Raw genomic sequence first — 27714 nt, forward strand, 5'->3', positions numbered from 1 at the left:
GAGCCGTCAAAATGTTTGCTGATGTTTCATGGGAAAGGGGCTGATTTTATAGGAGCCCTGATGGGGGACATGTCATTGATAGGCTCGGCAGGCTGATGAATGGCTTCGAGTCAGATGGGGATGTGGCAAGGCTCACTGGAAGTCTTTTGTGGGGCTGTTTTGAATAAGAAAAGCTCCCTTCCCAGAAAAAAAGAGGCTTAGATCTACGCAATCCCAGCACTGTGGCCTCCCCGTCTCCCATTATAGCATTTAATACGTTTTCGTACCCTCTCCTCACACGCACATACACACTCTGCCCCCACTGCTTTCGTTTCAAACTTCACCATCCAATGGCCACTTTTTGGCCCGTTCCAGAACTTTTTTTGGACCGCTAACTGGAAACGGGAGCGTTAAAGTTGCGTTCATTCAAAATCAACGCAAAAAGCGTTCAACTCTCCCTCGAACATTTCGGATGCTTTTGACACCAAACGCCCATTAAGGCCGTTGGCAAAACTGGAAAGAGAAAGTTTGGTGGACCCCCCTCCCCTTCTCGCTCTCTCCTTGAAGCAACCTTATTTTAGTGTGCTGGGAGGAGAGCATGGCCACAAAAGGGGGAAGTAAAAGTGTAGAGCCTGAGGCAGGGAGGGCTCTGATGGAGTGCCTACAAACTGCAGAAGGGAAAGCTGTGATTAGAATATGAATGGAACCACGGGGGAAAGAGAGAGTGAGTAGGAGAAAGGGGGATTATGGTGGAACTGCTCCCCACTTGCTGGATGGCAAAGGAACGCTCGCTCCTACGCCTATCCACTGCGCAGGCGTGAGGATGCCACGACGGGCTCCTCGCTGCGAGGCGGCAGGACTTCAGCTGGAGATATTTGTCATTTGAAGTTTAGATGGAGCAAACTGCTGTACGGTGGCCTCCAAAATGTGTTTGAACACTTAATTGATGATTAGGTCATTGCTTAGATACAAAATATCAATCAAACTGCCAAACAATAAAATTGTTTAAAAGAAAGATTGAGCAAAACATTGCTAAGTTTAAAGTGATAAAACAACAGATATACACTGATTTATGTTTTATGTGACAACCTTCTGGTTAGTGTAAAATGTATGTAGATGATAATTAATTAGTTTGCTACACGTGTGTAAAATTGAGAACTGACTACTTAAACTGCTACAGCGTGTTTTCATGACAGGTCATCAATCGGTCATATTGGTGACACTGAATGTAAAAAATGCCACTGAAGGGAACAAAACTTGCTTATTTTGCTGATTATTGCTGCTGAAAATGGTCAATTATTGTCATTTTTTGGGCTTTACTAATCAGTCAGACTTGGAAAAACATTTGGAGTACTATAGACTAACAAAAGTTATAACAAATCAAGGAGAAGAGTGCAAAAAACTGGGTTTGTGGTTGGCCAAACTTAACCAGGATTTCCAGAACAGGCGTCTTGACAACATTTGTGTTTGTTCTTATCATTTCCAGTCAGGCAGGTGAGATATTAGGCTAATATCTTCATTAGTAACGCTCGTACATATATTTACCACATGTGAACATGTGAACTAGTTTGTCAAAATATTGTGCCCTTTCCAGCTTACTAAGTCCTTCTCTATATTAACAGCTTCCACACGTTTTTTCCGTGGTTTAGACAGCATAAATTAGCAGAAAAGCATATTCAGTAGTACATTAACCATGCAACCCATGCTATTGTTTGCATTCGAGTATTGCCAATATGGCCTCGCATCCGGGTAACTGACCAAACCCTCTATACATCGCGGAAACTGACAATACGCCGACAAACAAGACAAAGCAGGTTACGTTAGGTATGAAACAAAATCGTAGCTTTAAATTTTTGTTATTTTTGTAAGAAACAATGAAAACCATTTTGTGGCTCTTTAATGTGTCGTGATGGATCGCTGTAGCTCCTCAGGTCAAGCCTCACGTAAACCGATCATATCTTCCACTTTACTAGTTATAGCTTGAAACAAACATGAATGAACACCAAAAGGAATCGTTTCAAGTGCGGTAAGATGTCAATACACACGTTTTTCAAGTTCAAGTCCAGCGACATTATTCTACTCTTCTGTTTGTTTGACGGACAAAAATGGCAGATTCGGCCTTCTGATTGGTCAGATCGCCTGTCAATCAAACTCCTTTCAACGTTTGTGGTAAGGAAGATTAAACAAGCACTTTTATTCAAGAATGCATTAGTTAAAGACATTAAGGATAAAGACATTTCTGTTTCAAATAAATGCTGTTCTTTTGAACTTTCTATTAATCTAAGTACCCAGAAAAATTGTATAACAGTTTCCACAAAATATTAAGCAGCACAAGTTTTGCCATTGATAAGAAAATCAGCATATTAGAATGATTTCTGAACAATAATCTGTAACTGAAGACTGGACTAATGATGCTGAAACTTTTTCACAGGAATACATTTTAAATATAAAAAATAAAGACTGTTATTTTGACTTGTAATATTATTATATTATAGACTTCTTTTAGAAATGTTAAAAACATAACCCTACATGTTTGAACCATAGTGTGCCTCTCATATTAAAGCTAAGGAAACAACAAATAAATAGAACTAATAACAGAACAAAGCAACAAATTGAAAGCTTCATCCAAAGGCCAATATCCCAGCATTCATTTGAAACTGTATGGATTAACCAGCACCTCTAACAAGCTGGGAAGTGGATGGTGAGAGAGAGCCAAACATCAATGAAAATTTCCTTAATTACAGTTTTAAAGATGGAGGCTGTGAAGGAAAGGAGAGAGGGAGGAGGAAGGGAATCTTTGCATCCTCTCCTCAGAAGACTTCCTTTTTCTGTTCGTCTACTCTCAGTCTCATTAGCCCCTCATTAGCTAGGACAGGTGCAGCCGGCCAAAAGAGACACCCTCAGACCCTTACACCCCCCCAACCAGTGAGCGAGCCGCAGTGTCAGTGCCCATTCTACCGATGTGAGATGCATTCTTCCAATCAAAGCCTTCCACGGCTGCTTGGTGGGTGGGAGCAATCTCTGAATAGTGGATGATTTAGTGTATTAAAAAAAAAAAAAAAAAAACGCTGCAAAGTGGGAAGATGGTCAATGTAACAACAAGCTCCTTTCTGCTGTCAGCGTTGTCACATTAACACTTCATCAGGATTGCTCGAGACTTCCACCCCTGATACTTTCTGATCATCACTCTTAAGAAAAACGAATGTCATGAGCAAAAAAACAAAAACAAGATGTACACGAGTCATAATATACATTTACAATTTATTAGTTTATTGTAAAGCAAACTTTACTATTCTGAAGGCCAACTGCAACAAATAAATCAACATATTTCAAACAGCAAACATGTACTGTAAACTTCATTCCCTTCAAATCGAAAAAAAAAAAAAAAAAAAAAAAAAAAAAAAAAAAAAACACCCCTTACATTCAAGCAGGCACTTCTTTTTATATATATGTATATAAAAAATATCTTCATGATAAGATACAAGCTGTTTAACAAAAATGAAATTAACATGTTTAAAGTGAGGCTTAAACATTGTTTTTGTAGTCCTTGATAATACTGTATCGCTTGTCTCTGTGTAACGCTTTGGCGAATTACTGTAATCACTAGCTTTACTCGTTGTATCGAGCCAGTTTGAGACGAGGGATGATGTTCATGGATTGTAGTTCTTGGAAGAGCAGTTTGCAGGCATATGGAATTCGTAGAGACGACACATGGCATGAAGACTTGCAGTAATGACACCTGCAAAAAAACAGACGGAAAATTCTCACTAATAAATCCCTTTGATGCATTTATGATTATATTATTGATGCATAAATAACATTGGACTTTAGTAATGGATTATACTGACCATCCTGAATATCCCAGCAAGCCACACTGGCCACACACGTCCACCTCAAAAGCATCACTGGAGATCATCAGCCGCTCAAGCAGGAGCATGCTGGCTCCGTAGCCAATCAGACAGTCTCGTTCCATTTCTCCCAGACGGAGACCACCATCTCTGGAACGACCCTCAGTGGGCTGTCTGCATTATGATAAAATAATTTTTTTTATTTTTTTTAATTATAATACAAATAAAAACCAGAATAATAAACAATTTAGTACCTCAATGAATGAATATTACAAATCAAATTTCAGACACTACCAGTGTGTAAAAGATTTTTAATGTTTTTTAAAGACGTCTCTTCTGCTCACAAAGCCTGCATTTATTTGATCAAAAGTACAGCAAAAACAGTAACATTTTAAAATGTTTTTACTATTTAAAATCACTGGCTTCTATTTGAATATATTTTAAAATATTATTTATGTCTGTGATCAAAGCTACATTTTCAGCAATGTAAGTAATGACTTCAGTCTTCAGTGTCACATGATCCTACAGAAATCATTCTAATACGCTGATTTGCTGTTCAAGAAACATTTATTGTTATTATTATTATTATTATTATTATATTATTATTATCATCATCATCAATATTTAAAACAGATGAGTACATTTTTGCAGGATTATTGGATGAATAGAAAGATCCAATGTTCAGCATTTATCTGAAATAAAAAGCTTCTGTAACATTATACACTATACCAGTCAAAAGCTTGAATAATATTTTAAAATATTTATTTAAAGAAATTATAGAAATGAATACTTATTTAGCAAGCATGCTTTAAATTAATCAAAAGTGATGATAAAGATTTCTATTTCTATTTCAGATAAATATTGTTCTTCTCAAACTTGGCTGTTTTCAACAACAACAACAACAACAACAACAACAAAATAATAATAATAGTTTTTACTAGAATACTAGAACGATTTCTGAAGAATCATGTGACTGGAGTAGTGATGCTAAAAATGTAGCTTCGAAATCACAGGAATAAATGACATTTTACAATATATTCAAATAGAAAATAGTTATTTAAATAGTAAAAATATTTCAGATGTCAGTTTTACTGTTTTTGCTGCACTTCGGATCAAATAAATGCAGGCTTGGTGAGCAGAAGAGATTGTCTCAAAAAAAAAAAAAAATTTAAAATCAAAAGTTCATTAACTTTTGACTGGTAATGCATGTTCGCATTTCTTACCTAGTGAGTACCGCTCTCGGACCACGTGCTCTGGCATGCATTTTATCCAGCACCATGTGCTTCAGTTTCTGATAATAGACTGGACCGAAGTAGATGTAAGCTTCCAGAGGTTCCCTAAGAGCAAATTACCAAAAAACAAATTAATTACAGGAATGTGCAATAGAGAAAACACTCTCTAGTGGTTCTTTAGATTTTTGCAATATAAAGATTTTCAAATATAGAACGTAACTGTTTATTTCAAAATTATTTATATCGAAATTAAGCATGGTAATGCTTTACAACAAGGTTTCATTAGTAAACAAGAGTTAACGTATTAACCAACATTACAAGGGATAGTTCAGCCAAAAATGAAAATTCTGTCATTAATTACTCACCCCCATGTGAAAACTCATAGAACCTCCATTCAACTTCAGAACGCAAATTAACATTTTTGATGAAATCCAGGAGCTTTCTGACCCTGCATAGACGGCAACGCAACTGACATGTTCAACACGTCATAAAATAGTCCATGTGACATCAGTGGTTCAACCATAATTTTATGAAACTATGAGAATACTTTTTTTGCGCAAAGAAAACAAAAAAAAAAAAAAAAAAAAAAACTTTATTCAACAAATTCTTCTCTTCTGTGTCAGTCTCTGTTCACGGACTATTTTAACAATGTCCTTACTACCTGGGCCTTGAACGTGTCAGTTGCATTGCTGTCTATGCAGGGTCAGAAAGCTCTCAGATTTCATCAAAAATATCTTAATTTGTGTTCTGGAGATGAATGAAGGTCTTACGGGTTTGGAACGACATAAGGGTGAGTAATTAATGACAGAATTTTAATCTTTGTGTGAACTATCCCTTTAATAACCAAACTGTGAAGCAAACTTGTATTGTTGAAATACAAATAAACACATAAATGAACAAGAGTGATGCTAAAGAACAGTTTTTACCCTGTGATGCCCGAGGTGACATAATCCTTGCCCTGGTAATTGTATCCATAGCGGATAAGATCCTCACACACGTCCTTCACTTTACTGCCCCCGAAGGCAGTGCCGTAGTGAAAACGTCCATCAAGCACCCCTGCTTTACCAGCCAACAGCTCAATCAGCTTCCCAACCTGAAATAAAACAAAGCAGAGCTCATTTTATTCATTCAATTTTTTTTTTTTTTTTTTTTTTTTTTAAGATTTCTTTTCCCTGAAGGCAACTAATAACTTTTTTCCCCCTGCAGCAGTGTACATGCCCCACTTTTCCCTTCCTGACACTGCAGCTGGTGAATGTGAGTGTGACATCATGTCGAGGTCGCGCACCGCTGCACGACAGTAGCCTTTACTGAGGTCACTCACAGAAAGAGCCGGAAGATCTTTGACCCCTCTCTGTCACTGAGAGGAATCTTTTCCTCAGTTCAAACAATTTCCTATATGACGGCCTGCTGTGTGCACCCAAACACAGAGTTCAAAATTAGAAAGCATGGGGGAGAATTAATGTCTGAAAACTGATATTAGGAGATTTGCATAAACTGCACTGTATGATAACAAGAATAGTTTTTTTAAATACAAAAAAATTCATACTTTTATTCAGCATGCATGCGTTAAATTGATCAAAAGTGACCGCAAAATATTTATAATGCTACACAAAATTTCCATTTCCAATAAATGGTGTTCTTTTAAACTTTTTTCAAACGTTTTAAACGTTTTTCAACATTCATAAGATGAAAAGTTTCTTCAACAGCAAATCAGCATATCAGAATGATTTCTGAAGGATCATGTGATACAGAAGACTGGAGTAATGATGCTGAAAATTCAGCTTTGCCATCACAAGAATAAAGTGCATTTTAAATTATACTAAAATGGAAAACAGTTACTTTAAATGGTAATATTGGCTTTTTTTAAATGTTCTATATACAATCACCAAAGTCCTATCTTTGGAAGTAGTAAATTCATGCAAATATAAACATCATATAATTTTATGATGGGAAAGGACGTACAGTCATTCTGGAGGGATAACCGTGAGGGTTCATGATGATGTCAGGACAGATTCCCGAGTCACAGAAGGGCATGTCCTCTTGAGGAACGATCAGTCCACACACACCTGTTACAGAGACAATGTAATGCATGCAATTACTAAAGCTAGAATCATAGACAACCTCATATCTGTCAACTGGTCTGTCAGAGCGGACTTTTCCCATAAAGCTTAATTGATTTTTGAGTGATTTCAGTCACAAACAAACGCTTGATGAGAAAGTGTGAGGTTTGTGTAACTTTCATCTAGTCCAAAGGCCTACAAAGCAGACGCATTCAGGTCTGCTGAAGTGGAACCATTGGAAATTCAGACTGCAGGACAGAGTGAAAGTGGTCCAAAGCAGTCAGTGAGAGTGTAAATGTTTGCAGAGGAGCTCCTCACTCTTCCCGCAGCCAGAGCAAACACATTATTGGGCCATTTGCAAGTGATAAAAGAGAGAAGAACAGGGGCAGGAAGTGAGGAGAGGTGCTTAGCTGGACAGTGAGAAGGGGATTATACACCCATAGTTTCCCCTTTACCATAGAGCACACAAAGAAAGGTTCAACTGAGGAGAGCGATAAATCCATATGCAAAAAAAATTTTGGGCTCTTGAGAAGAACTTGGGTAGTTATTATAAATGTTGGAAACAGTTGTGCCACTTAATATTTTTTTGGAACCTGTGATACTTTTGTTCAGGATTCTTTGATGAATAAAAAGTTAAAAAGATAAAAATAGAAATCTTTTCTAACAATATAAGTCACTTGTATATCAATTTAACATGTTCTTGTTGAATAAAAACATTCATTTCTTTCAAAAAAAAAAAAAAAAAAAAAAAAAAAAGTACTGACCCCAAACTTTGAACGGTAGTGTATATTGTTACAAAAGATTTCTATTTTAAAGAAATGCTATTCTTTTTAACATTTTATTCAAAGAATCTTGAAAAAAAGGGGTTCACAGATTAAAAAAAAAATAAAATAAAAAATAAGCAGCACAAAGGTTTCCAACACTGATAATAAATCAGCATATTAGAATGATTTCTGATAGATCATGTGACACTGAAGATTGGAGCAATGATGCTGAAAATTTAGCTTTGCAAAGAAATAAATTATATTTAAAAAGTATATTAAAATAGAAAAACACTATTTTAAATTGCATTATTAATTACAATATTTTTTTGCAATAATTTACAATATGAACTGCACAAATATTTCACAATATTACTGTTATTTTCTGTATTTTTAAATCAAATAAACAGCCTTGATGAGCAGAAAAGACTTATTTAAAAAACAAAAAATCTTATATGTAAAAAAAAAAAAAAATTATATATATATATATATATATATATATATATATATATATATATATACACACACACACATACACACACATATATACACATACATACATATATACATATATATATATAAGATCATCATTAACATATATTAATGTTAAAATCAAAAACATAAATAATATAATTTTATACACATTTAATCAGATGACTCAATATTTTGGTTAAATGTTTAATGTAACAGCAAAATAAGCACCTAAAGCAACGCAACAACAAAAAATGCAAATGCAAATGCAAAAAAACAAAAACAAAACAATAATGAAAGTAGAAACCAAAATTTATTTACTATTTATTAATTAGCATTAAATCAGGGAATTTAATGATGTCATCATATCTCTGTTAAAAATGAGAAAATAAGCCTTTTATCTGATTATTATTTTTTTTTTCTTATGCTCACCAAGGCTGCAATTAATCAATATTGATCTGATCAACAGTTGAGCTTGCTTATTTATTTTTTTTTTTTTTTGTAAACTGATACTTTTTTCAGGATACTTTTGATGAATAAAAAGTTCTAAAGAACAATCAGGTCATGGTAATGCCTCTTTTGCTGATTTAATCTTCCAAACTTCTCAACAGTAGTGTATGTTTAACTTTTTTTTTGCAGAATTTGCATATTTTAATACCAAACAAGTAGTCATTTTAAGTTCAGAAAATAATGGTTAATCCAATAAAATCTAGGCAATAAATCAATTACCAAAACAATTGGTAGTAGCAGCCCTAGTAGGTAAAAGGATTTCCTGCTGCAAAAAGAGAGAAAGTGAGCAAGAGCAAGAGTGCAACAGAAGCAGAGAGGTAAGCGAGAGCGGTTCCCATAGCACACATCCTCTGTGTTGTTTGTTTTGTGTGAGAGTGAATGATAAAAGAGGCATGAAATCAGCAAAGAAAAGCAGGACAGCAGTAAGAGTCCATGGCCCTCCATCACCAGCTATACAGCCCCACTGTGGCGGCTCGCACAATGGACCCTGCCAAGACAGCTGTGTGAGTATCAGAGTGAGTGTGTGTGTCCGTATATGTGTGTGTGTGTGTGTTTGGGTCACCGGTAAATAATTAACCTATCGTTCTCCGGTGACCGGATCTTATGAGGGTGGTAGAGGCTGGTCAGAATGGGGGCGCAGGACGAGGGAGGGGTTTAAAATGAGTAAGACAAAACTCCCGTGAAACTTGCTGAAAGCCAATGGCTCCAAACCACGGTGGGACGTCTTTAATGGGCTTTCTTTTGCCCCAAAAGGTAGCCAAATCTCTTTCTTTGAAGTACGGTGTTCTCTCGAACGAATTTGCCAACAAAAAGCACCTGTTTAGTGCGCACACAGGCGACGCATTAATTAAACGCTGCGAAGAAATATCGAAAAGCAAATTAATTCCCGCTGAACGTTATTGTGTGGTTGGCAGCGCAGTCACGCACCTCTGGAAAACACAGCTCAACTTCTCTGAGTGGGTCCGTTCAATAAAAGCCCGCCTCTAAACGCACAAAAGACATTCAAGAGAATGGCACTATCCTTCACAACAACAATTAGCTTCCCTGTGTTATCCTGGTCCGCCGACACTTGCCTGCTCCTTTAAATACCAAAAGCTCCTTTAAAAAGAGCAGTAAATAGCATCTCGGGCGGTTTGCGGCTAACCCCTCCCTGACCCCTCCTCACTGTCACGTCCCGTGATGAGTGCCAGTGGACGACCTCCGCTAATGAAATGAGTGAATTATGCATGGCGCCAGTTAACGCTCTGATTAAAACATCATACTGACCAGCTCTCTCAGCGGAGGTGCTCAGAAACAATGGGGGCTGTAAACACTTTCCCAGGACTGCGCTGCTGTAATAAATTTGCATAGTCTGGCATGGGACAAAAAGCTAATTAATTGAAAAACGGGCTGTGGAGAAAAAGTTGAAGAGAATGGGAGGGCCAGCTGAGACGATATAACTTGGGCGTTGAAAATAAAATGGACATCAAGTTTAGTAACATCTCTCCCCACTTGTTAATGAGACGGGTTGATTGTCTTCGTTTTGGCACGGTGTTGGAATTTTGTTTCGTATGTTGGTATCTACTGAAGCAGAGGAAAAAGTGCAGGAAGGATGTTACGGACCTTTCTGTCCATGTCGACTGCTGAACTTGTCTCCGATCTCTGGTCTACGTGTTTGCCTGAGCAGGATCTTGACCAAGAAGGCATCCTCAGCATTGGAGGAGATCATCACCTTCTCAATGTAGGAGTCTGTCGATCCTTTGTACCTACACAATGAAGAAAGCGGGCATTTTGGTTGCTATTGGACAAATAAAACAATTTCTTTGTACGTACAGAATGGGGAAAGCAGGCATTTTGGTTGCTAATGGGCAAAAAACAACTTTGTACCTACATAATGAAGAAAGCAGGCATTTTGATTGCTGTTGGGCAAAACAAACTTTGCACTTACAAAATGAAGAAAGTAGGCATTTTGGTTGCTATTGGGCAAAAAAACAACTTTGTATGTACAGAACGAGGAAAGTAGGCATGTTGGTTGCTATTGGGTAAATAAAACAGCAACTTTGTACCTACAGAATGAAGAAAGTAGGCATTTTGCTTGCTATTAGGCAAATAAAACAACTTTGTACCTACAAAATGAAGGAAAAAAAACATTTTGGTTGCTAATGGGCAAAAAAACAACAACTTTGCATGTACAGAACGAGGAAAGTAGGCATGTTGGTTGCTGTTGGGCAAACAAAAACCGAAAAAAAACATTTTTGTACCTACAACTTTGCATGTACAGAACGAAGAAAGTAGGCATTTTGGTTGCTATTTGGCAAAAAAACAACAACTTTGTACATACAGAATGAGGAAAGTTGGGACTTTTGGTTGCTATTGGACAAATAAAAAATTTCTTTTTACGAACAGAATGGGGAAAGTAGGCATTTTGGTTGCTGTTGGGCAAATAAAACAACTTTGTACCTACAGAATGAAGAAAGTAGGCATTTTGGTTGCTACTGGACAAATAAAACAGCAACTTTTTACCTACATAATGAAGAAAGTGGGCATTTTGGTTGCTACTGGGCAAAACAAACAAACAAACAAACAAAAAAAAAAAAAAAACAACAACTCTTTGTACCGATAAAATGAAGAAAGTAGACATTTTGGTTGCTGTTGGGCAAAACAAACTTTGTACCTACAGAATGAAGAAAGAAGGTATTTTGGTTGCTACTGGGCCCAAAAAAACAAAACAAAAACAAAACCTTTGTACCTATAGAAAAAAGAAAGTAGGCATTTTGGTTGCTATTTGGCAAAGAAAAAAACTTCCTTGTACCTACAAAACGAAGAAAGTGGGCATTTGTGTGGCTTTTAGAAAACCAACTCAATTATCTCAAACAAAACTGTTGTAATATTGCACGGTGGGATTCTAACTTCATTTCATTAGACAAATGGTTTCTTACGTGACTGGCACGTCTCTGTATTGTGGTTGGCCTGGCTGGGCGCTGCCCTCCAGTGGCGTCTGGGTGACAGTTGGCATTGACTTATTCACCAGCACCTGCTTGTTCTCGACCTTCTCACCTGTGGGATGTGACATAAAACATCAATACAAATCCTTAAATGAATATAGTCAAGATTATTTGCCTGAAATGCGGTTCCCTCTATATAAGAAGTGTCTAACCAGGCGAGCAGATGCCATCAGCGTCGAGGATGCTGTGTCTCCAAATGGGCTTGCGTGTTTCTGCATCCAGCATTGGACCCATCACCTTGTCGAAGGTCTGGTTAGTGTACCGTCTTAATGTGCACTTAGCGTTCTTGTATACCAGACATCTACCAAAGCCTAATGCAAGACAGAAGAACAATAGAAAACAATGAACAAAACAAAAAAAAATCTACATTTTTTCTCTAATACAACTACAGTCTCAGATTTCTTTCTCATTTTCATTTGCAAAGATAATATAGTCACTTCAGAATGCTACTAACTGATAATTGAGCAAGTATTTAGCATTAGTGGTTTAGCTCTTACCTCTGTCAAGAGAGGCCTTGTTGAGCACCAGGGCATCTTCAATATCGTATCCGCTGTAGCTCATTACAGCCACAGTGGCATTCTGGCCTGCGGGCAGCTTCTCAAAGTCAATCAGCTCGATGGTCTTCGTCTTCACCATGGGCCTCTGTGGGTATGCTAGCAGGTACATCAGGGTGTCTATTCGGTTCCTCTGGTTATAGCCAATAGTACCTGATCAGAATCAGCAATGAAATCAAAGCATCACTCAAAAGCAAGATGCAAAGAAGGAAAAATATTGCTTTTGTGTATAAATTCATTTTTTTTATATAATAGAATTTGTTTTGGGCTTTTGCCACATTTTATTGGTTAATAAATGTCTTTCTATATAGTTGAAGTCAAAAGTTTACATGCACCTTGCATAATCTGCAAAATGTTAATTATTTGACCAAAATAAGAGGGATCATACAAAATGCATGTTAATTTTTATTTAGTACTGACTTGAGTTAGTTATTTTACATAGAAGACATTTACATATAGTCCACAAGACAAAATAATATATCCTGTTTTTTCAGCATTTTTGTGTATTTGAACCCTTTCCAACAATGACTGTATGATTTTGAGATCCATCTTTTCACACCGAGGACAACTGAGGGACTCATATGCAACTATTACAGAAGGTTCAAATGCTCACTGATGCTCCAGGACAAAACAAGATGCATTAAGAGCCAGGGGTAAAAACTTTTTGAATCAGGGTAAATGTAACTTATTTTGTCTTCTGGGAAACATACAAGAATCTTCTGTAGCTTCTGAAGGGCAGTACTAAATGAAAAAATATGATATTTAGACAAAATGAGAAAGATGTGCACATCTTCATTCTGTTCAAAACTTTTCACCACCGGCTCTTAATGCATAGTTTTTCCTCCTGGAGCATCAGTGAGTCCTCAGTGTGAAAAGATGGATCTCAAAATCATAGAATCATTGTTGGAAAGGGTTCAAATACACAAAAAAGCTGAAAAACCAAAGAATTTGTGGCACCTGAAGGATTTTTCTGAAGAACAACAGGCAGTTTAACTGTTGAGGACAAACAAGGGACTCATGAACAACTATCACTAAACAAAAAACACAGCTGTGGATCATTCAGGAACAACATAAGAATCAAGCATATCTAAACTTTTGAATGGGGTAATTTTTATAAATTCTTGTTGACTATGTAAACGTCTTTTATGTGAAATATCTTATTCAGGTCAGTACTAAATAAAAAATAACATGCATTTTGTATGATCCCTCTTATTTCGGTAAAATAATTAACATTCTGCAAGGTGTATGTAAACTTTTGACCTTGACTGTATATTATGTATTATGAAGTGTTTAAAGGGATAATTCACCACAAAAATTTAAATTTTGTCATTAATTACTCACCCTCATGTCATTTCAAACCCGTAACATATTATTTTAATATATAACACATTACAAAAATATCTTAATTTGTGTTCAGAAGATGAACAAAGGTCTTGCGGGTTTGGAACGACATGAGGGTGAGTAATTAATAACAGAATTTTCATTTTGGGGTTTTGTTGCATCTCTGTTGAATGCTTTTCAAACAATATGAAACAGCCAATGCACATCTGATCACGTTTAACCGACTGTCTGAGGGGTGTTGATGTGACGGCTGGTGTCGGCAGTGTTAAAATCTCTGCGGTGGAGGTTTAGCATGGCAGAGACAGAGCAGGGGGGTGAGGTTAAAGTATAATAGCCGCCGTCCCTTGAGGCCTTGACATTTGTCAGATGCTATTACTCTACAATCAGGGTACAAGCACACAGTGTGTGATAATAGGGCTGGGGCCACACAACTGGATTTGCACATGTATGGGGCTGTCCGTCCAGAAAAAAGAAGACAAGGCCTAGGATATTGGGCCAAATATAGTCGCAGTCTCAGTAGTTTTGTAATGGGGGTGGTGGCCAGGAGAGGTTTAAGTAGTTTTGGTAACCAGGGCAGCGGAGTGTGTGTGCACTCTTTCCCCTCTTGCGCAGCTGAGCACACTAACCCTGCTCCGCACACTGAGCTCAGGACACAATGAATGCCTAATGACACTCAGAGACACTGGCAGGGAAAGGCCTCCACACACACACACACACACACACTTACAAAAGCGGGACTACGCAAGCAGGCGATGTTTGATGTCCACATACATACAGAATGTGGTGTGTGTGTGTCAAAGGTTTTGAATGCTGGTGTGAAAGTGAGTGCGTCTGTGAGTGAATAGGAGTGTGTGTGTTTGGAAGTGGATGTTTGGAGATGGAGACTGTAGTAGTCTTACCCATAGCCTGCTTGCCCATAGCACACTGGTAGGTGTTTCTGGGGGACTGGTTATGATGTGGGTAAGGAATCAAACCAGCGCAGACCCCCAGTAGTGTAAACGGTTCGATCTCCAAATGGGTCGTGTCCCTGAATAAAACACACATAGCTCAGCCTTTATATACAGAACAACCTTTTAATCTTTTTTGTTGTTTATTTGTAAGAAATCTACATTTGGATCTATTTGTATGACATTTATATGTATGTAGTGGCTCTAAACAGTATTTAGACTGTTTGGATGTATAAAGGTCCAAATGTAATGTTAGAAAGGCACCAAAATTTGTTGTGGGATTTGCTAATTCACATTTAACAGCATTATTAATTAAATTATTATATTTTTCCTAAAAAAATAAATACAAAATTTCTGGCCAATACTAAAAATAAGCAAATAATTATGGTCATGTTATTGGTGATGGTAATATTACTTTATATATTTAAAAATAAATATAAAAATAATTAAAAATATTAAAATATTAAAAATAAAAATAATTGTAAATAAAACAAGTGAATTTAGGCATCATAGATTTGTAACAAAATATGAAAAATGCATTTGTTTTAGGATTTGCTAATTCACATTTAACAGCATTAATGATTAAATTATTAGATTTGTTCCTAAGAAATAAATGTATGGCCAATACTACAAAAAAAAAAAAATTACTAAAAATAAGCAAATAATTTTCATGTTATTGCTGATGATAAAATTACCTAAAATATTTCTAAAAAAGAAATTAAAAATGAAAAAAAGAAATCATAAAATAAATAAAATATTTTTAAATGAAACAAGTGAATTTAGGTATCATAGCTTAATAACATAAAATATGAAAAATGCATTTGTTTTGCCTATTCACATTTAACAGCATTACTAATTAAAATATTATATTTTTTCCTAAAAAATAACTACAAAATTTCTGGCCAATACTAAAATTACTGTAATGTTATTGCTGATGATAAAATTATTTAATATATTTCTAAAAATTGAATTAAAAATCATAAAATAAATAAAATAATTTAAAATGAAACAAGTAAATTCAGGCATCATAGCTTTATAACATAAAATATGAAAAACACATTTGTTTTGGAATTTGCTTATTCACATTTAACATTGTTATTAACTTAATTATATTTTTTCCAAAAAAAAAAAAAAAAGAGAGAGAGAGAAAAAAAATACACAATTTCTGGCCAATTCTAAAAAATAAACAAATAATTATTTTCATGTTATTGGTGATGATAAAATTATTTAATATATTTCTACAAAATTTAAAAAAAATAATTTTAAATGAAACGAGTGATTTTAAGCATCATAGCTTTATAACATAAAATACAAAAAACGCATTTGTTTTGGGATTTGCTAATTCACATTTAACAGCATTATTAATTAAATTATATTAGCGTTGTTAAAGATTATCTTTAAGGTAATGTAAATGTGTAAAAATATGGGAATGCATGTAATTAAATACCCAGTATCGACAGATACCTATAAATTAAAATGTAGCTTCGCTTCAAATTTCAATTAAAAAATATTTTAAATAATATATCATTAATTTTTTTTGTTTTTATTAAAATTCTGTAATACTGACAAAATAAATATGGTACAGATATATCATGATTCCCTAAAGTTTAGAGTCATTTTGTTAGATAACAAAACAAGGCACAAGGTAATATTAACTTTATTAGCTTTAAGCTAAACTCTACGCAGCTGTGTCTTCTATTGCAATGATATCCAAATCTGTGATGTGTTTAAAGAGCCCAAATACATGTAGGGCTTGATTTATGTGGCTTATAAGTACTCACTTGGAGATCATGTGCTCATATAAAGCAATGTTACAGTCATTTTCCTCATTTACATCCAAATACTCCACCAGACTCTCATGAAGGAAGTCCTCAAACGTTCTACAAGGAAAAGTGGGTGGTAAAAACACAATGAAAAGGCACACATAAGACAGTCTCAAATCCACATTCTATACTCCTCATTCAAATATTGATCGGCTTCAAACGCACCTGTAGCCCTGAGACAATTCCTCAATGTGTTTGTTCTTCACAGCAGGCTGTCCATTCTTCACAATGATGTAGGGTCTGCCAGGAGCACACAGAATGCAATTCAAATGTGTTTGGTCTGTGCAATATAAAGCAACTAAAAAACATGCGTACTGGTTTTAAAAGTTTATATTCCAAATTAATTTTCACTTTGTGATATAAACAGTGTAGTACCTGCACAAACGGCCCCCATCAGAAGAAATATACACACAGCGGTCGGTCAAGTTGGTTGAAATGGACACAAACTCATTTATAAAACCAGCTCTACGCATGAGTCTGAAGGTGTAGACCAACTTCTGATGGTCTCTGATTACTCCAAGAATATTACCTAAAAAGGAACACATAAAAAAATATTTTTTATGAGGAAAAAATAATCATTTTCACCATGATTTACTGAATTTAATTTAAACAAAAACATTTATTTATGCATTGACACCTCCTGATCTATTTTTTTCAGGTCAGACTAAGCATGTTGTTCAATAACAACTGAACATTATTTCAAAGTACTGTAATATTTTACTATGACGACTGATTATTTAAAAAAAATAATAATAATTAAAATATTGGAGCCTAGGTACATTCACAAACACACACACACACAAAAAGAAAATATGGTGTACCATAAACTAATTAAGATTTACATGTGTAAATGTGCGACAGCAGTATTAATGCACTTTCAAAGAAAAAGTTTTGGCTTCTTTGAGCAATATGAGAGACCCACTATGGTGCCACCCAGATGCATACACAGCCTCAATGCTGTTTGAGTCACTTTGTGGGCTGGCATGTTTGTGGATTAACTTGTATTTATTTATGCATTGACACCTGCTGTGTTTGCTAATTAATTAGCCGCAGTGGCGGCCTGTGTAATTTGTAACTTATCAGCGCTGTGAAAAACATACATGAATTAATTAGTGGGGTGAGTTTTCTATGACATGACATTAAAAGGTAATCAATGGCACACCCTTTTGTAGTCGTGGAACAGCAGAAGTTCATTTGAATATTATTCAAATGCCTGTAGCCCGTCCGTGTGCTTGAAAACTAAAAGGGGGAAGAACGTGCTGTTTGGCTTTTGTTCTGCCTGTGTGTGCAGATACCGTTGAGGAAGACGAGGAAGACGGTTGGGTAGGACAACTCCTCTCCACACAGAAGGTTGACGTCCTCCACTCCCAGGTTGAAGGCCAGCTTGATAATGGGGCCGTCCTCCATGTCAGTAGTGATGTGGGTCATCAGAGCCAGATTTTTAACCAGACCACAAGCCTAGACAGCAATCATACGGTTGTGAGAATTATTGCACTTTCTCTGCATAAAAACACAGTTGAGGTCAAAAGTTTACATACACCTTGCAGAATCTGCAAAATGTTAATTATTTTACCAAAAAAGAGAGATCATACAAAATGCATGTTGTTGTTTTTTATTTAGTACTGACCTGAAAAAAAATATTTCACATAAAAGATGTTTACATAAAGTCCACAAGAGAAATAATAGTTGAATTTATAAAAATTTTTTTTTTTTTTTTGTTTAGTGATAGTTGTTCATGAGTCCCTTGTTTGTCCTCAGCAGTTTAACTGCCTGCTGTTTTTCAGAAAAATCCTTCAGGTCTCACAAATTCTTTGGTTTTTCAGCATTTTTGTTTTTGAACACTTTCTAACAATGACTGTATGATTTTGAGATTCACCTTTCACACTGAGGACAACTGAGGGGCTCATATGCAACTATTACAGAAAGTTCAGACACTCACTGATGCTTCACAAGGAAAAATCAGCGCATTAATAGCCCAGGGGGTGAAAACTTTTTGAATTTGAAGGTCAGGGTAAATTTAATTTATTTTGTCTTCTGGGAAACATGCAAATATCTTCTGTAGCTTCTGAAGGGCAGTACTAAATGAAAAAATATGATACTTTATTTTGGCATTCTGTTCAAATGTTTTCACCCCCCGGCTCTTAATTTATCGCTTTTCCTCCCGGAGCATCAGTGAGCGTTTGAACCTTCTGAAATAGTTGCATATGAGTCTCTCAGTTGTCCTCAGTGTGAAAAGATGCATCTCAAAACCATACAGTCATTGTTGGAAAGGATTCAAACAAACAAAAATGCCAAAAACCAAAGAATTTGTGGGACCTGAAGTATTTTTTCCTGAAGAACAGCAGGCAGTTTAACTTTTGTGAATCATTCAGGTAACAACACAGTATTAAGAATTAACTGTACATGGTCATTTTTATAAATTCAACTATTATTTTCTCTTGTGGACTATATGTGAATGTCTTTCATGTAAAATACCTCATTAAGTCAGTACTAAATAAACATGCATTTTGTATGATCCCTCTATTTTTGGGTAAAATAATTAACATTTTGCCAATTCTGCAAGGTGTATGTAAACTTGACCTCAACTGTAAGCAGTGTAAACACACTTCTAAATTTCAACTGAGCATCCACTGTTGATGCTGACAAGATGATGGTGTTTTCTAAATGAGGAACACTTACCTCTCCTTCAGGTGTGTCTGAGGGGCACAGCATTCCCCACTGCGAGGGCTGGAGGGAGCGGGGACCGCTAACCTTCCTGGTTTTCTCAAACTGAGAGGAGATCCTGGTCATCATGCCCAGGGCTGAGATGAAGGAGAGGCGGGAGAGAACCTGAGTCACACCCTGCCTGTCCATTTTAAACCTCTTAAGCGACCAGTTCCCCTGGAAAACACATTACATAATTACATTTACGGAGGAAAAACTATATTTTCTGATATTCTTCAGCAGTGCTTTTGTTAAAAGGATAGCTCACCCAAAAATAAAAATTAGCCCATGATTTACTCACCCTCAAGCCATCCTAGATGTATGACTTTCTTCTTTTAGATGAATACAATCAGAGTTGTATTAAACAATGTCCTGGTTCTTCCAAAGTTTATAATGGCAGTGAACGGTTGTTGAGATTTTGAACTCCAATAAAGTGCAACCATTCATAATAAAAGGTACTCCACACAGCTTCAGTATTTAAAGGTCTTCTGAAGCAAATCGATGCATTTGTGTAAGAAAAATATCCGTATTTAAAACTTTACAAACCGTTATCTCTAGCTTCCTCTAACTGTTGTACGCATATACACAAGAAGGTGGGGTTTCAGCAGAAGATGCAGGTGAACGTGGTGACGAATGCAGTAGCGCAGAGACAGCAAAGCAAAATACTGGTCACAACTTAGAAGTACAAAACGTGGATTTATAAAGAAAAATGTTGGAGGATTTTGATATAAGCCAAGAGGAGACTGGTTTTCCTTTGCTGTACGACAGCAGAAGCTAAAGATTGCAGTTTTCTAAAGTTATTTTTCTTACACAACGCATCAGTTTGCTTCAAAAGGCCTTTATTAACCACCCGGAGCCATGTGGAGTACTTTTAATAATGGATGAATGCCCTTTATTGTACTTCAAAATCTCAACACCCATTCACTGCCATTATAAAGCTTGGAAAAGCCAGGACATTTTTTAATATAACTCTGACTGTATTAGTCTGAAAGCCTTGAGGGTGACTAAATCACAGGGTAACTTTAATTTTTGGGTGAACTATTCCTTTAAGTAAAACTAAAATTAAATAAAATATATTGTCAAGATAACATTTCATTTAAATTACATTTATTCTAAAATTAAAAGTTAAAAAGCATCCCAGGAGGAAATTTCCTGATGTGTCTAGCTCTGTGAACTGGTGTCTGGACTCACAGTAGAGATGGCGTTAACCATGCCGTTAGTGATCTGGTCTTGTCTCATGTGTTTCACCACATCAAACTGAGCTGCTCTCTGCTTGGGAATGATCTGGTCAGCGATCTTCTTCAGCTCCGAGTTAAACTTCTTGAACAGATCCTCAAACAGCAGGGACAGGAGCTTAAGGAACACAGAAACAAAGTGTGACTCATTGAAATGGGTGCAAAACTCAGTCATTAACAACAGAAATTATCACATCAACAGAAAACGGATGACTTCATCTCCAGTCTTCTGAATCAGAAGTGCCGCTTTTCCCAGATAACTTGTTTTTATTAACTTTATCTGGCTCTAACCCTCGCTCTCTCCATCTTCTTATCCCAGATTTAATAAACAGGTGTTTCCACGCTCTGATAAATTTGACCCGGCCTCTCATTCTCAGATTTTATTCAATAGAAGCCCCTCCCCCCTCTGCTCCACATTTGCATACGTGAAAATAAACATCCTCACTGAAAATTAATAAAGAAATTAAGCTTCCACAGCCCAGCCAGGCCAATTAGTTTAATGTCAGGGAATTGTAAATGAGGAGAAAGGAGATTGGAGGTGCTGGAAAGCGTGCATGTGCGTGCAAAGCCCCGCTGAAAGGGTTCCTGTCACTCACTAACTCCGAATCGCTCACACACTAACGTAAGCAAGCGCGTACACACATAAACACACCCCACCTCGGTGCAGGCGGGGGGAAATTAAAGGACTTAAGACAGCGGTAATTACATTATCACAGTCGGGCTGGTGGATTAGCTCAATCGCTCCAGTCAAGGCGGCTATTCTTTTGTCATAGCCAGGCTAAATTATAATAAAGAGGAGAAATCCCTGAGTTTGGCTGGGCTGCAGTCGGGCGTTGCTGCCACATATCTCGCCCGCAACAAAGGCGGGCCGGCTGGGAATGGAGGGGAAGGCAGAAGCATGGCGGTGCGGATGAAACAAAGCATTGGGAAAATAATGACGGTATTATAATGACAAGCAGAGTAGAAACAAAAGGGAAGGTGAGGGATTGGGCGCTAGCCAAGCCTGTATCTGCTGGTTTTGGCTTCTGATCAGTTTCATAAGAGGCCAACAGTGTGTCTAATGAGAGAAAAAGAGATCAGTTATGTTAGACAAGAGCACAAAAAATGTTCGAGACGGCGCCCGTATGCAGGACGTAATATGAAATCTGTCGTACAGGAGCGACAATCTCAAACGAGATAGTAACAAATATTATGCGCACTAATCTTAATTTCAGCTCCTGAATCCATGGCTGTGCCACACAGGATAAAAACAGATAAATAAACACTAGCATTATCATAATTAACGGCCTGAGCTTGAAGGGGCTGCCAGTCATTCTTAATAGAATTAGAGGGGGCGTGAATGGAAAAGGCAGACAGAGATGGATGGATGGATGGAAAGTGGCACTGCACATTGTACTTTCTTCTAAAGTGAATATTTCATGAGCCTTACATTCATCTGTGTAAATGCCAAGCAGTTAGAAACATTAGTCACAACAAGTGCAGCTGAAGACGCACCACATTTTTCACTTTTTATTGATAGTAATGGGAGACGTAAGATATTGTTAAAGTAAAATAAGGATGTGACAGACCGGATTTGATCGTACTTCTCTTATATGAACAATAGAGCTCAATAAACTAACCAAATTACTAATTACTCGCTCGCGTGATGTTACTGTGCTACGTGGTCATGAAAACAGAACATTTGCACGAATTTTTAAGCATTGGAGTTTACAAACAAGTGATTTTAAGCCGTTGAAACTCAATGAGAGATTCATATGCAACTCACTGATGCTCCAGAAGGCAAAACGATGCTTTAAAGGAGAAGTTCACTTCCAGAACAAAAAATGACAGATAATGTACTCACCCCCTTGTCATCCAAGATATTCATGTCTTTCTTCCTTCAGTTGTAAAGAAATTATGTTTTTTGAGGAAGACATTTTAGGATTTTTCTTCAATAGTGCTCCGGGTTTGAATGTCCGAAATGCAGTTCAAATGCAGCTTCAAACAATCCCAAATGCGGTTGTAAATGATCCCAGCTGAGAAAGAAGTGTCTTTTATCTAGCAAAACGATTGGTTATTTTCATTTTAAAAAAAAAATACAATTTAAATACTTTTTAATGTCAAATGCTTGTCTTGTCTTACTCTGCCTGGACTGTTTTTTCCAGTTCACGACAGGTAGGGTATGTCAAAAAACTTTGAAAAAAAAAAAAATTGCCCTATGTCACCGTTTTACCTTTTTTGTTAAGGGTGTTTGATCTTCTCTGCATGTTCACTTTGCAAAGACTGGGTTGGAACTTCTGCAGTGATGTAGGATGATTTTGAAATCATTTTTGAAGTTGAGGGAGAAAATACAGTCTGAGTTTTTCAACATACCCTAACTGTCTTGAAGCAGAATACAGAGTTCAAGGAGAGCAAGACGAGCGTTTGAGGTTAAGTATATAAATTGTATTTTTTTTTAGAAAATAACCGATCGTTTCGCTAGATAAGACCCTTCTTCCTCGGCTGGGATCGTTTACAACTGCATTTGGGATCACTTGAAGCTGCATTAAAACTGCATTTTGAAAGTTTAAACTCGGGGCACCATACCAGTCCATTATATGGAGAAAAATCCTGAAATGTTTTCCTCAAAAAGCATAATTTCTTACAACTGAAGAAAGAAAGACACGAACATCTTGGATGGCAAGGGGGTGAGTACATTATCTGTGAATATTTGTTCTGGAAGTGAACTTCTCCTTTAAGAGCTGGGGATAAAAACTTTTCGAATTTGAAGACCAGGGTAGATTTCACTTATTTTGTCTTCTAGGAAACATGTAAGTATCTTCTGTAGCTTCTGAAGGGCAATACAAAATGAAAAAATATGATATTTAGACAATTTTGTACACATCTTCATTCTGTTCAAAAGTTTACACCCCCAGCTCTTAATGCATTATGTTTCCTTCTGGAGCATGACTGAGTGTTTGAACCTTCTGTAATAGTTGCATATGAGTCTCTCAGTTGTCCTCAGTGTGAAAAGATGGATCTCAAAATCATACAGTCATTGTTGGAAAGATTTCAAATACACAAAAATGCTGAAAAACCAAGGAATTTGTGGGACCTGAAGGATTTTTCTGAAGAACAACAGGCAGTTTAACACTGGTGACAAGAATTATGACATTTCAATGGTATCAAAAATTGATATCATAAAGACCTAATTGAAACATTATTAAAATTGACATTTAAAATATCTGTTTTTTATTATTATCATAATTATCAATGTTTAAACCAGTTGTGCTTAATATTTTTATGAAAACTAATATACATAGAAATTTCTTTACCTTCACTCATCATTAATGCGTCCTTTTAAAATAAACACATTCATTTCTTTCAACAACAAAAAAAATCTTGTGTGTGTAAGGCTGCTGTAGAACTGAGCATTTTATGCATGTGTCACTAGCTGTATTGGAGAAAGCTAATAATTTATGCATATTAATGAATGATTATGTGCAGAGGTTAAAGAAGACCTGTTATTAAACTCTCTAAGAGGCAGATACCTGGCCAGCCAACTCCAGACGTTTGTTTCCATAGTAATCACGATCGTCCACTTTGTTGTCCCCTTGAGCGAGAATCACTCTACGCACCATCACAGCGAGGTAGATACACTTAGCTCGAAAGTTAAACTCTTTTACCTGGGAGAAACAAAAACATGACAGGTCAAGCAAACTATTTACACTGATTTAACTGCATATCGAAGGAAGAATGAAGGCATGGGGAAGATTATTTATGATGTGGGGAGAACAGGCACTTTAAGTTGTTTCAAAATGACGTACAGGTACATGGGTGAGGATAGTAGAGGCTAACAGCTCTCTGGCCTCTTCCATCTTGGTTTTCTTAGGGCCGCCCCACATGCGCTGACGCCTCACTTTATTACCAATGTACTTTAGTGCCTGAAAGGAAACAAAAGGTACACACAGATGCAACATTTACATGTTACAAATATATTTACTAGAGCTTCTATTCTCTAGACTTGATGGCAGTTTTCCATGTCAAAGTATGTTATGAAGAATTAAGTTATAAAGAATGAAAAGCATAATGTTTTAGATCCACAATTAATAAGATTAAACGCATCAAATCAAAGTGTTTAATCTGGAGTGACCGAGCTGGTTCAGGGTTCACTGGCTCTCTAAAGGGGTATCCGAAAACTGGACCCCTCCATTCTCCGCAGACACATGCATATACACACACACACCTGAGCCAGCAACTTGTTCTACTCCAGAGGTCAAAGGTCACAAAGACTAGGCTGCTTCTTTAGACCACCCACTTTGAGCCATGGAATGATGAGAAATTGACAAGAACCACTTCTTAAAGTTTATACTGTGAGAAACGCATTAGCTGCAATGATATAATGTCACAACTCCCTGAACAAGTCAAAACTACGCAACAGTCTTGTTTTGTTGTCATATAGGCTACTTAAAATCCTTCGTCCCAGTGCTCAATTTTTTTTCAGACCTGAATAACTGAATTGAAAAAAAAAAAAAAAAGAGCAAAAAAACAAAATAATATTCTTTACAAATGATGTATCACTTTATACAGTACCTAAAATTGTTATACACATACCTACACTCATGTAACATAAAATAAAAACACATATACAAAACCAGTCAAAAGATTTTAAATGTTTAAAAAAAAAAAAAAAAAAAAAAAATGTATTCTGCTTACCAAGCCTGCATTTATTTGATCCAAAATACAGCAAAAACAGTAATATTGTGAAATATTTTTACTACTTAAAATAAATGCTTTCTATTTGAATATATTTTAAAATGTAATTTATTCCTGTGATCAAAACAAAATAAAATTTTTGCATCATTACTCAACATAATAATAATAATAATAATAATAAATGCTTTTTGAGTAGCAAATCAGAATATTAAAATTATTTCTGAAGGATCATGTGACTGGAGTAATGACACTAAAAAATAAAAAAAAATAAAATCACAAGAAAAAAAAAATTACATTTTAAAATATATTCAAATAGAAAACAGTTATTTTAAATAGTAGAAATATTTCTAAATTTGACCATTTTTGCTGTAATTTGGATCAAATAAATGCTAAAATAAAGGTTTGCAGAGCAGAAGAGACTTCTTTAAAAACATTAAAAATCTTACTGTTCAAAAACTTTTGACTGGTAGTGTACACTCATATAAATGATATATATATACAAAATATGAATAATACTAATAATAATATAATTTAAAATCTAAATAAAATACATACAAATATAATTAAATTTTAATATCAATATTGCTGCTTAATATTTTATGAAAATATATTTTTGCAATACATTTTTTCAAGATCTTTTTAACAAAAAGGTTAAAAAGAACAGCACTTATTTCAAATCTTTTGTAAAATTATAAATGTATTTACTGTTACTGTTGGCACTTTTGATCAATTCAATCCATCCCTTGCTAAATAAAAGTTCATTTATTTCAAGAAAAAAAAAATCTTTCTGACCCCTCGTACTGGTACTAAATAGGTACGTATATATTACAGGAAATTTAGCAGTAAACAAACAATCATTTTTTGTTTAAATGCAACAAGCAAGGCTGGCCTTGGTAGTCACAAATCCTCCATCTAGATTTAAACTCTTGACCGATTCTTAGTCCTAATAACACATCTTATCTAATTGAGGTCTGCTCTGGTCAGTTGGTGCACACACGTAGGCTCATTAGCAGACCTTTGATGAGGCCCACACAATGTCACAACCACGTAAACAGGCATTCACATCCACTCAGACACAGGTTGCTAGGATGCAGATATGGTCCTTGCTGACCCATTGTTGAGTCTTGCAATGAATAATACAGCAAACTGTGCCTCAGCATGTGATAATACACCTCAAAAGTGGGATACCTGGTTTTTGAAAGCTTTAAAGTTTTAAACATCATTCAGTGGTCTGATCGTTATTCTCAGAGGTACCTGAGTTTGGGTGAATATTTGGGCCTTCTGACACTCCTCCAAACTGGGAGCAAATGCAGCCATGACATGTTCCTCAGTGCCAATCATCTGAACTATCTCCTGATCACTCTCCACTCCCATGGCCTGATGGAGACAGAAAGATTAATAGTGAATATGATATTAAAGTACTAGAGAAACACAATATATTTACAGCAAAGATATTGCAGTTGTATTCAACACACACAAAAAACAGAGCATGTAGGACTCTGCTCTGATGCAAAGGTGAACGTGGTGCCACAGGCCTCGATGACATTTATTTATGCTAATAAGGGACTGTGGGAACAGGACTGGGTGGATCATAGTGCTTAAAGGTCTCCACCGTTTGGCACGGCTGCTGTGTTGCAAGGAAATCCTGGTGGAATGTGCTGTGGACGGACAAGTGCAAAGCAAACACGCTCGACAGCCGATTTACTCCGTGCTCTGTCCCTAACCAATCAGACCCATATGTTTAGAGAGCCTGAGGTGAGGGAATTAGTAAAAACATCCGTCAGAGTACGAGCCGGTTCTCTGATATGAGCTCTAATTAAATATCTGTTTCAACTGTCTGGTGATATTTAACACAGTGTCAATGAACTGAATAAACGTCATTAAAAATGCATAGAAAAGGAAGCATAAATACAACAATCTAGGTAAAACAACTAAAATATGATCAAATGCTTTAAGAAAGTACTTGTAAAAACAGATGAGAATATTATGTGTGACCCTGGACCACAAAACCAATCTTAAGTAGCACGGGTATATTTGTAGCAATAGCCAGCAAAACATTGTATGGGTCAAAATTATTGATTTTTCTTTAATGCCAAAAATCATTAGGATATTAATTAAAGATCATGTCCCATGAAGGTGTTTTGTAAATTTTCTACCCTAAAAAATATCAAAACTTAATTTTTGATTAGTAATAGGCATTAAGAACTTCATTTGGACAACTTTAAAGGTGATTTTCTCATTATTTAATTTTTTTGCACCCTCAGATTCTAGATTTTCAAATAGTTATATCTTAGCCAAATATCGTCCTATCCTGACAAACCATACATCAGTGGAAAACTTATTTATTTTCAATTTAAAAAATTGACCCTTACTTGAAAAATTGACCCTTAATCACATATGATTTGAATATCATAACAGAAAGTGATAGTACAATATTAGAGTATAATGTCAGCAATGAGTTAAATTATACAGATGCTGACTGGTTAATAAAACTGTTCAAATTCCATCCAACATTATGAATACAGTCACAGCTAAAGCTAACTGAAGCAATTTCATTAACTAAGGGTTTTAAAGTCTTATACTAAATTTTAA

The 27714-nt window shown here is 36.0% G+C and overlaps 1 protein-coding gene across 1 annotated transcript in view; it reads right to left on the reverse strand.

The window, feature by feature from the left end:
- Positions 1-3279: 3279 nt before the first annotated feature.
- Positions 3280-27714, reverse strand: part of polr3b (polymerase (RNA) III (DNA directed) polypeptide B) — a 28831-nt gene continuing 4396 nt past the window's right edge. Inside the window, exons 10-28 of the mRNA XM_051135677.1 lie at positions 26377-26499; positions 24234-24350; positions 23958-24092; positions 20405-20566; positions 19190-19390; positions 17806-17968; positions 16886-17039; positions 16676-16750; positions 16469-16567; positions 14640-14767; positions 12343-12552; positions 11998-12156; positions 11780-11897; positions 10464-10606; positions 7022-7125; positions 5986-6152; positions 5051-5164; positions 3828-4001; positions 3280-3718 (exon numbers count right to left, since the gene is read on the reverse strand). Coding sequence (XP_050991634.1) covers positions 3589-3718; positions 3828-4001; positions 5051-5164; positions 5986-6152; positions 7022-7125; positions 10464-10606; positions 11780-11897; positions 11998-12156; positions 12343-12552; positions 14640-14767; positions 16469-16567; positions 16676-16750; positions 16886-17039; positions 17806-17968; positions 19190-19390; positions 20405-20566; positions 23958-24092; positions 24234-24350; positions 26377-26499 — 2676 coding nt within the window. The 3' untranslated portion in view covers positions 3280-3588. The remainder of the gene's footprint in view (positions 3719-3827; positions 4002-5050; positions 5165-5985; positions 6153-7021; positions 7126-10463; positions 10607-11779; positions 11898-11997; positions 12157-12342; positions 12553-14639; positions 14768-16468; positions 16568-16675; positions 16751-16885; positions 17040-17805; positions 17969-19189; positions 19391-20404; positions 20567-23957; positions 24093-24233; positions 24351-26376; positions 26500-27714) is intronic.

Source organism: Labeo rohita, chromosome 18 (genome assembly GCF_022985175.1).
Source record: "Labeo rohita strain BAU-BD-2019 chromosome 18, IGBB_LRoh.1.0, whole genome shotgun sequence".
In the NCBI taxonomy this organism is placed as follows: domain Eukaryota; kingdom Metazoa; phylum Chordata; class Actinopteri; order Cypriniformes; family Cyprinidae; genus Labeo; species Labeo rohita.